Source organism: Pinus tabuliformis, chromosome 1_2, assembly GCF_031772625.1.
Source record: "Pinus tabuliformis cultivar Carrire ecotype Pingquan chromosome 1_2, CPIR1, whole genome shotgun sequence".
Classification (NCBI taxonomy): Eukaryota; Viridiplantae; Streptophyta; class Pinopsida; order Pinales; family Pinaceae; genus Pinus; species Pinus tabuliformis.
In genome coordinates this window covers 784,266,339-784,276,229 of record NC_142298.1, presented here as the reverse complement: position 1 = coordinate 784,276,229, position 9,891 = coordinate 784,266,339, and the positions used below count along the sequence as shown (strand labels likewise).

The following is a 9,891-nucleotide window of genomic DNA, read 5'->3' as shown; positions in this document are numbered from 1 at the left end:
AACACATTTACTAATGTGGTTGTGCTAGTTTGATAGTGTCGAGCGACATATTCAAGACACAATTTAACTATTAATTATTAGAATTTATATTTATTTTATTTTTATTTTTATTGGATAATTTTTAATAAGATTTTGAATATATGGATCGACTTATGTTTTAAATTTTACAAATTATATAAATTTCAACTCATAATTCCAAAAATGTTCTATATATATATATATATATATATATATATATATATATATATATATATATATATATATAAGGAATAAAAATAAGAAGTTATCATATTAATATAAGAAAATTGCTTACATAATTCAAAATGATGCTATAGAAACTCCATTATGTCCAGATTAGAGAAAAATCTAGTAGATAAAACATGTTCCACTGAGAGGTAGTTGCTAACATTACATATCCATCAACATATAGCTAAAAGAACTATAATTCAACTATGCATATCATAAACCTATTAAAAAACATTGCAGTTGTAGAATCTGCAATAAACCATTCAAACCAACAGACTGAGTGGCATATGGGACATAAAATGCATAAAGAAAAATCAAACTAATGGAAAAGACATAGCACTCCTCAACACACCATGACATAGAAAACTACAATGAACTCTTCTAGGCAATGCCAAAAGGCCCTTTTTTGAAAGAACATTTATAGAAGAAGTAAATTCCCCGAAAATATGTTCAAAGGATATGTGTTGAAAAAATGCCTTCAAAAAATAGATCCGACATGCCTAGTTGGAGAAAAAAGGAGGGGCAAAAGAAGACCTACCATTGATCCAATGTATTATGACCTGAGAATCTCCAAAAATATGAATAGAATCAATATTAAGCCTCTTTGTGCAGTATAATATCCCCCACATTATGATCATCTCTGCCTTTGTGTTTGTTGCAATGCGACAACTCCAATAGAAGTGACACTGAAGTACCTATCAGATCTCAACGAGAAAACCACACCTGCAATGCCCATATTGGGCATCCCCATCAAATTATTTGGAAGGAAATGTTGTATTAATACCACCCGCCAAGGGTCTATGCAATTTTTCCTTTCGAAACTTCTGGGCATATTCACTATATAAAGAACACCTTTTTCACAAATACGAGTAGTGTCAAAAGTACATTCCTTAAAAATTAGTTTATTTCTACCCCTCCATAAGTCCTAAATAATAAAAAATGGTAGATTTTGATGCTCTCTACAGTGAAGCATCCACCATTTGAAACATTCCTCTATAGATATAAAATACCATCGCGCTTGAACCTTTAAAACCAGAAGAACACAGATCCATATGGCAGTGGCGAAAAGACATTGGATGAGAAAATGAAGCATATCTTTAAGGGAACCCTTACATAAGTAGCATCTTTTCGGACCTTCAAAACCTCTCTTACAAAGATTTTCCCAGGTGAGGATCTTGTCTTTCCATACAAGCCATTTGAAAATTTTCATCTTTAGTGGCATATTCCACATCTAAACATACCTGAACCAACTTAATTCCTCATGCATCTATATAGAGATTAATATGTTTGTGTACCTCTGATATCACTAATTGTCCCTAGTAAAGGATGTCATTCCACCTAAGATAATCATCTTCCTCACTAAGAGTAATCCCCATCGAAAGTAGATCTTACATGTAATGTTGCCAAATCACAACATTTTCTCTAGGCATTCCCATTACTCCGACATTCTTCCATATGGGATAATACTGCATCAAATCATAAGCATCTCAGATATATGATAAGAAAAAAATCCCCTTGTCATTTAAAAATTTGGTAATTGCAGTCAGCAGGAAAGGATCTCCACGCATATCATGGACGAGTCAATCCCCACTAAAACCTTTGATCCATTTCCTATCTCCCCATGGGTATTTCCAAATAGCCACCTTTTTGTCTTCATAAACTATTCCAAATGTATGAAGCATTTTGATTTGGAAATTGACTAAACCTGAACCATTCCAAAAAGGACATGCTCTTCATATATTTATATTTAAATATTCCCTGCCAAATACCATTCCCATAAATGGCTCGCCAAAATCTCTTTGTCAGGAAGCCCACCAAAAAATCTTGATATCTTTTATTCCCCAACCACCAAAATCCTTCAACTTTGTAATATCTTCTTGACTTGCCAAATGAATTTTTTTCCCACCCTTTTCCCCAAAACAAATGAAATTTACAATAATGGCCTTGATTTTTTGGATGATTTGGCTGGGAAACATGAATAAATCGATCTAATAAACTGAAATGCTTTGAAGCATTGATTACACAAGAATTGATCTGCCACACGAGTTTAACCATCTGTGAATCCAATGAGACAACCTGCATTCGAATTTGTTAATAAGCCATTGCCAATCCTTAATATGATAGTTGTTTGGCTTCAATTTGAAACCAAGATAGGTGAAGCCTTCCTCAAGAGAAGAAGATCTAACCCCAAATATATTTGCAATCTCTGTTATTATGTTTCATTTGTTGGAAGCATGGATGAGAAGGGATTTTTAGATTATTCATGAATAATCCAGATGCTTCTCCAAATTTAGAAATGATGAGGAAGAGTTGTTGCCATTGGTACGTGGAAAACTGACGAAATAGGAGCACATCATCGACAAACATTAGGTGAGTAATAGAAACATTCCTTGTGACATGTAGGTCTATGAATCTACCAACACCTTTGACTTCTAGTATTTTCCTCCTCAACCCATCAATAACTAACAAGAACAATATTGGAGATAAAGAACACCGCTGACGTAGACCCCTGTAGGCCCTGAAAAAATTCAATGGAAAACCATTAATCAAAATTAGATAGTTTACCGAGGAGACACAAACCATAATCCAATCAACGATACTAATCGACTACCCTATCTTGAATATAATCATTTGAAGGAAATTCCAATCTACACAGTCATAAGCCTTGTGGAGATCCAACTTTAATATAAGTGCCTCTTTTTTAAGAGTTTTTATGAAGTGGATACACTCCTGAGCCATGGCCGCAGCATCTTGAATCTCAAGATCTCTTAAGAAACCAAACTGTTCCATATAAACTGATAAATTTTCCTTCAACTGATTTGCAATAATTTTAGAAATCAATTTATAAATAATGTTGCGTAAAGAACAAAAAGACTAAAGTATAAGAGCAATGAATATAAATAAAACTTTCCAAACATTTCTAAGTTACTCCAACATCTTAGTAAGTCACTACCCATCCTATAAAAAAAAAAAGGTAAATATCTCTAAGTTTCTAGGCTTAAGTATAAGAACGATAAATGTAGATAAAATTATCCAAACATTTCTAGATTCCTCCCATAAAACTTTCCAAGCATTTCTAAGTTACTCAAACATCTTAGTAAGTAGCTACCCATCATATCAAGAAAAAAAATGAATATCTCAAGTGTCCAGACTTAAGTATAAGAGCTATGAATGTAGATAAGATTTCCAAGCATAGTAAAGTCGCTACCCATCATATCAAGAAAATGAGTGAGAAAATGAGTGAATATCTCAAATGTCCATCCGTCCGGAAAAGCAAACTCATCTCATAATTAAACTACTCATCAATTGCAAATTGAACTTCAAATTCAGATAAATTGAACTTCAGATTCAAGGGCTTAAATAATTTTGTATTTAATATGAAAGCATCTCATAGTTAAACCGCCCTTATATATAGAACGAACGATCAACTTCAAATTCAGCAACATAAATAATTTTATTCAATATTTAATAGTTTATTGTGGGGTAGTTATATTTTAATGGATAGCGCCGAACGCTAGAGAGCAGTAAATGGGATTGTTCGCTCTGACAAGATAGATGGTAGATATTTATATGGAGACAGGGATCCCTATGGCACGGGCCTCTCCCTCTAAATTTAGAATCTCTCTAAATTTAGAATTTCTCTAACCAACTTCCCGCTGTTTCTTTTTCACGACAAATTATGCTGCGCTAACGAATCTGGTGCTGATTTTTTTCACAACTGCTTCAAGTTTCGCTAACTAATCTCGTGATCGTTATTTTTTTGACAACTAGTTAAAATAAGAGTATGTGCTTCGCATGTTAAAAACATAGCGGAATTGCCATTTTAGTGGGCGGATATCAGAGTGTTTAGTCTCGAAATCTATGAAGCCAACTGCCGCTTCGCTTTTCGGAATGAAACGAGGCCAAGGCAAGTGAGAGGTCATCTGCTGTTTCATCTCCCGCCATGAAAAATCACAAATTCTGATCTGTGAATTGGGTCGGGACAGGCGTTTGATGTTTGTGTATTTTTTTAAGGAAAATACTGTATTGAATATTTTTGGGAAAATTTTGTTGGAGGATGGTATTATTAATGGATAAAGTTTAATTCTTGTATATATTTGGAAAGTTTAGTTGAAGGATGGTATAAATATTAAATTAAATTAGACAACGCCAAATTTACCGGGATAAAAGCTTGGAGAAGTGGTGCGGCCGAGGATCGACCCTGCCAATGGGTAATCGCTGGATGGAAAGCTTCATGTGCGCCTGGAATGTTGGTTTGGGCAATGAACAGATGTCGGTAACAGAAAGTCACTTCACCACTTCTAGCGCGTTGTTGCCTTCCCTAGGCGCCAGAAGCAATCGTCGCGTCAAGCTGCAGAGATCTATCATCTCTCCTTATGATCCTCGTTACAGGTATGTGTTATTTAAATTGCGAAAATAAAAGCAATTTCCACAGAATTTTATGAAGGTGTATGTAGACAGTATGTATTAATCCAATTGTTATGCGATGCTACTTTCATCATAAAATTTGAGAGAGTTGTCAAACTTTTTTTTGAATATAAGAAACTGATTGGATTTGGTAAGTTATCCGTGATCACAGATTATTATGCAGAATTTATGAAGCATCCATTGAATTTTTGCCCAATTTTTTTCTCAAATCCTCCGTGTTCTGCTTTTCATTTAGGTTATAGATTGAGCTGACAAGTTAGCAGCAACCATATCTTGAATGAATCTGAAAATGTGAAAGGAATATCTACTGTGTTTTCCCCCAATATATATATATATACATATTCAAACTATTATGGCTATAGAATCCTCCAAGCTCCCTGTACTGCTATTTATGTTCAATTTTCAATACTTACAGGGCCTGGGAAACGTTCTTGATCCTGCTAGTGATTTACTCAGCGTGGGTTTCACCATTTGAGTTTGGGTTTCTTGAGGAGCCGAGAGGAGGTTTATTTGTTGCAGATCTCATTGTAGACGGTTTTTTTGCGATTGACATTGTTATGACCTTCTTCGTAGCTTACCTCGACAGAAGAACATACTTGCTAGTGGACAGACGCAAAAGCATTGCTAAAAGGCTAGTTGATTTTTTAATTTTCAAAGGGTTTTTCCATTGTAGGATAAACTTGGAACCTGGGATAGATAGGAATTCCACTTATTGGAAAAAAAACTCTCATCATCTTTTTGGGTGACACAGGTATATTTGCACATGGTTCCTCTTTGATGTCTGTTCAACAGTGCCCTTTTCGGCAATTAGTTTAATGTTCAAAAGAAAATCTGGGTTCGGGTTCTCTTTTAGTGATCTTAGTATGTTTCGCCTCTGGCGATTAAGGCGTGTCAGTGCTCTGTTTTCAAGACTTGAGAAAGATATCCGATTCAACTATTTCTTTACACGCTGCGTAAAGCTCATTTGTGTAAGTTAAACACCAGGAATCCTATTTTTCCTGAATAAAGTGGAACACCATACGCAATCTATAATTGCATATTAATCCAGAATGAATTTGAAACCGTATTGGCTCTACTGTGCAGGTAACACTGTTTGCAGTTCATTGTGCTGCATGCTTTGATTATCTGCTTGCTGCTAGATATCGTAATCCGACCAGGACATGGATTGGTGCTGTAAGCCCAGATTTTGCTAAAGAAAGCCTATGGATTCGCTATGTTACTTCCATCTATTTTTCTATTACCACTCTGACCACTGTTGGGTATGGAGACCTGCATGCTCAAAATACTAGCGAAATGATATTTGATATCTTCTATATGTTGTTCAATCTGGGTCTGACTGCATATTTGATAGGGAACATGACAAATTTAGTTGTACATGGCACAAGCAGGACCAGGAGATTTGTAAGTACTATGTTAATGTTTCGAATCGACTTTGGGAACATTATATGTACATATTTTCCGTTTTCAATACAAAATTGCCTGCTGATAGTAAAATATGTCTTTCATTTCAATTGCAGAGGGACACAATTCAGGCAACTTCAAGATTTTCTTTAAGGAATCGGCTGCCACCGCTATTACAGGATCAAATGTTAGCACATTTGTGCCTGAAATTTAAAACAGAGGGCTTGCAGGAAGAGGAAACTTTGAATGATCTTCCAAAGGCAATCCGTACAAATATTGCAAACCACTTGTTTTTCCCGATTGTTGATAACGTGTACCTTTTCCAAGGAGTCTCACATGATTTCCTTTTTCAGCTGGTAAATACCCTGTACTTGCGATAAGAAAGCCCTTTGTTGGTTTTGTCTTTGATAGTGGACTTCAGTACAATAACACGGAGAAAGAAATGACCAGATAGTTTCTTATGGTTGGAAAGGTTTCAGAGATGAAGGCAGAGTACTTTCCCCCAAGAGAGGATGTCATTTTGAGAAATGAAGCACCCACAGACTTTTATGTGTTAGTGTCAGGTGCTGTGGTAGGTATCTTTTTGAATGTTTTCAGAATTTTATCAGTTGTTTGCTATATTCCCTTTCTTAAATTTGTGTCTTCTGGACAAATGCTTGGCAATGTTCATGTTGAGCAAAAAAATAACAGTGCATTTTCATTTTGCAGGACATACTAGCAGACAAGGATAAAACAGATCAGGCAAGCTACCATTTCTAAAAGAATAGTGATTATTTTTCTTCTTAATATATAGTCATCGGTAGAGAGCAACATTCCAAAACTTCAGTGTTTTGGGGGAATTTTAACTTCGGGCAAACACATGATTGTGATACACAGTTTTCAAAAATTATTATCAACAATTTATCGAGTCTGTAAATATCCATGCTAGAATTTTAACATGACAAGCACAAAATTTGGAATTAATTTGGAACAACAACTTATTTTATCTTATGCTTTTTTGGAGACTTTAAACTACAGAAAATGACATGTTTGTTTCCTCAATAACTTTGTTTTTCCTCAAGCATGGGCAGCGTCTGCAGTGTCTACAGAAATTAGAAGGGTTGGAAATGAACTACGATTTAATTCGAAACAACAATTTAGTTTATTTTATGCTTTTTAGTCACAGTGGAGAACTTGAAGCACAGAAAATGACATGTTTCTTTCCACAATAACTTTGTTTACCCTCGGGCATTGGCAGCCTCTACAGTGTTTTGAATTACAAAATTAAATAATTCAATTAGTAGTAAACTTTTTTTTCAGGACGAAATTAGTAGTAAACTTATTCCTTCTGTATTCCAGATTCTTGGACGTTCCCAGCCCGCAGATGTTTTTGGAGAAATTGGAGTCCTCTGTTACAAACCACAACTATACACAGTCCGTACAAAGAGGCTTTCTCAACTTTTGAGACTAAACCGCAATGCATTCATGAATATTGTGCAGTCCAATATTACAGACGGAACAATTATCATGAACAACTTTCTTAAAGTATGTAAGCAAGAATTACAATATATACGCTGAATGAACTTACAGTAGTAAAATATTTTGTAGGAATAGGCTCCAATTAATGACTTCGTCAGTACTGCAGGCATGCTAAACCTCTTGTTGATATGATTATAGCAATTGAAGGAACTGAAGAACCCAAATTTTGAAGAACTGTCAAAAGACATTGAGCAGTTGCTAGCAAAAGAAAGAATGGATGTACCTGTTAGTCTCCGTTTTGTTGCTTCAATAGGAGACACTCTTCTAATGGAGCAACTATTAAAAAGAGGGATGGATCCTAATGAATCAGATGGCAACAGCCGCACGCCCTTGGTAAATTTCAAAATTAAAAATCATTTTGATCATTACAGTTTCATGGTATTTCGTTTCAAGCAATCTTTTCAAGGCACACAATTCTTTTTGAGCCGGTTAACTGATTATAACTTTTTTGTTTTGTTATCAGCACATTGCAACAGCAAATGGCTTTAAAGATTGCGTCAACCTTCTTCTAGAAGCTGGAGCAGATGTAAATAGCAAGGGTATATTTTCTCATCCCTAATATACTTTGAGTTTTTGCCAATGAAGGAGTGCATTTCTTAGTATAAACAATTATTCTTAAAATGTCTTTCAAGCCCAGTCAATTCAGCAGCTTTTCAAATTTCAAATTGCTGATTCTCTTATTTAACAAAAGGAAGAATTTGACCCTCATAATTTATAGCCTTTCATAAACTTTGCAGATGAAGATGGAAGTGTTCCACTGTGGGAGTCAATTCTGGGTGGACATGAACATATAGCCAAATTACTTTGGAACAGTGGTGCAAATCTACTGTCTGGTAGTGTTGGCAGTTTTCTATGCACTGCTGCACAAAATAAGAATCTGGACATGTTGAATGATTTGCTAATTTATGGAGCAGATATAAATGCCACAAATGGAGATGGGAACACAGCCCTCCATGTTGCCATTAACGATGGATTGACAGAGGTAGTGAGATTTCTTTTGGACCATGGAGCAGATGTGGAAAAAACAGATAGTAGTGGTCGGACACCAAGAGCTTTGGCAGAGCATCAAGGGCATGAAATATTGGAATTATTCCCAGACAAATCTCAGTCAACAGATTCACACCTACGTGTATGTATGAAAGATTTATCAGTCCCAATGAGCTTAGACGATCAAAATCACAGGGAGATTACAAACTCGTCAGGATCTGCAGAGGAAAACGGCATTCATCATTTTGCAAATACAATTTCTACTCCGGCTACTGGAAAGCAAAGAGCAAAAAGAGCTATTAATTTTGAAAATTCTCTTTTCGGCGTTGTCACAAGGAATTCTAACAGCAACCATAGTGTTGGCGTCATGACTTCTGATGCAATTAAATGTTCACGGACAAGCCCTTCTTTTTCTAAAAGAGTGACGGTCCACAGGCATCAGCCAGTATATAAGAAAGTAAACAAGCAACCAGGGAAACTGATACTCTTACCAGATTCAGTTCAGGGGCTCCTGGATATTGGTGGTAAGTATTCATTTTATCGATGATTTCCCGAGTTCAGGTTTCTATTAGTATTCGAAATTGTAGAACAAAACAATGCAGAAGACCTTAAAACTAGCCATTCACAGAATTGTTGTTCTTGCAGGGCAAAAGTTTGGTTACTTACCTGAGAAAGTTTTGAATGAAGAATGTGCTGAAATAGATGATATCAGTGTCATTAGAGATGGTGATCATCTTTTCCTGGTTGATAAGGAAGAGATTGAAAAGGCATGTAAGAAAGATGAACAGTGTAAGTTATAGAAATTTCAGTTATCAAATAATTTTAGTAAATTCTGTAAATTGTCTTTTATTTAATTTAAATTTAAATTTTAAAATATAATTTCATAATATTTATCTCAATATAAAAGCAAAATTTCAAAATCATTTAAATGATTTCTTTTATTTGTTATAATTTTATAAATTAAATTTTATTGTAGTAAACCTTATCTAAAATAATAATTATCATAATATTAAAATATATCTATGAAAGTCTGTTTGGGGTAGCTCAATTGGCAATGGCGTGGAAATATAGAACCGGAGTCTTGGGTTCAAATTTTGTGCTATCCCCTTATCTTGGGTTCAAATCTTGTGCTATCCCTTATCGGGATGATAAATTGAACATGATGAAGATGTAGTCCTATCAAACTTACAAAAAAAATATAAATTGGACATGATGAAGATGTAGTCCTATCAAACTTAAAAAAAATATAAATACCAAAATATATGTTTATTATCTTTATTTTAAAATTTTTATTATGATAATTAAAAATTA

At 34.8% G+C, this 9,891-nt stretch overlaps 1 protein-coding gene across 1 annotated transcript; it reads left to right on the top strand.

The window, feature by feature from the left end:
• The first annotated feature begins 4,003 nt into the window (after positions 1-4,003).
• LOC149208206 (potassium channel KAT3-like) lies at positions 4,004-9,388 on the top strand. The gene is made up of 12 exons (XM_089395956.1): positions 4,004-4,638; positions 5,090-5,305; positions 5,426-5,642; positions 5,758-6,075; positions 6,192-6,431; positions 6,548-6,646; positions 6,784-6,816; positions 7,414-7,599; positions 7,732-7,926; positions 8,057-8,132; positions 8,331-9,104; positions 9,226-9,388. The coding sequence occupies exons 1-12, from the start codon at positions 4,454-4,456 to the stop codon at positions 9,378-9,380; spliced, it is 2,694 nt and encodes an 897-aa protein (XP_089252082.1). The 5' UTR covers positions 4,004-4,453; the 3' UTR covers positions 9,381-9,388.
• Positions 9,389-9,891: the final 503 nt, after the last annotated feature.

What these genes read in the sequence shown, in the direction of transcription:
- LOC149208206 (XM_089395956.1), top strand. Translation starts at nt 4,454, where the DNA reads ATGGGTAATCGCTGGATGGAAAGCTTCATGTGCGCCTGGAATGTTGGT. An exon ending in CGCAAAAGCATTGCTAAAAG is followed by an intron (nt 5,306 to 5,425) that starts GCTAGTTGATTT and finishes TGGGTGACACAG; the next exon opens with GTATATTTGCACATGGTTCC. An exon ending in ACAAGGATAAAACAGATCAG is followed by an intron (nt 6,817 to 7,413) that starts GCAAGCTACCAT and finishes TCTGTATTCCAG; the next exon opens with ATTCTTGGACGTTCCCAGCC.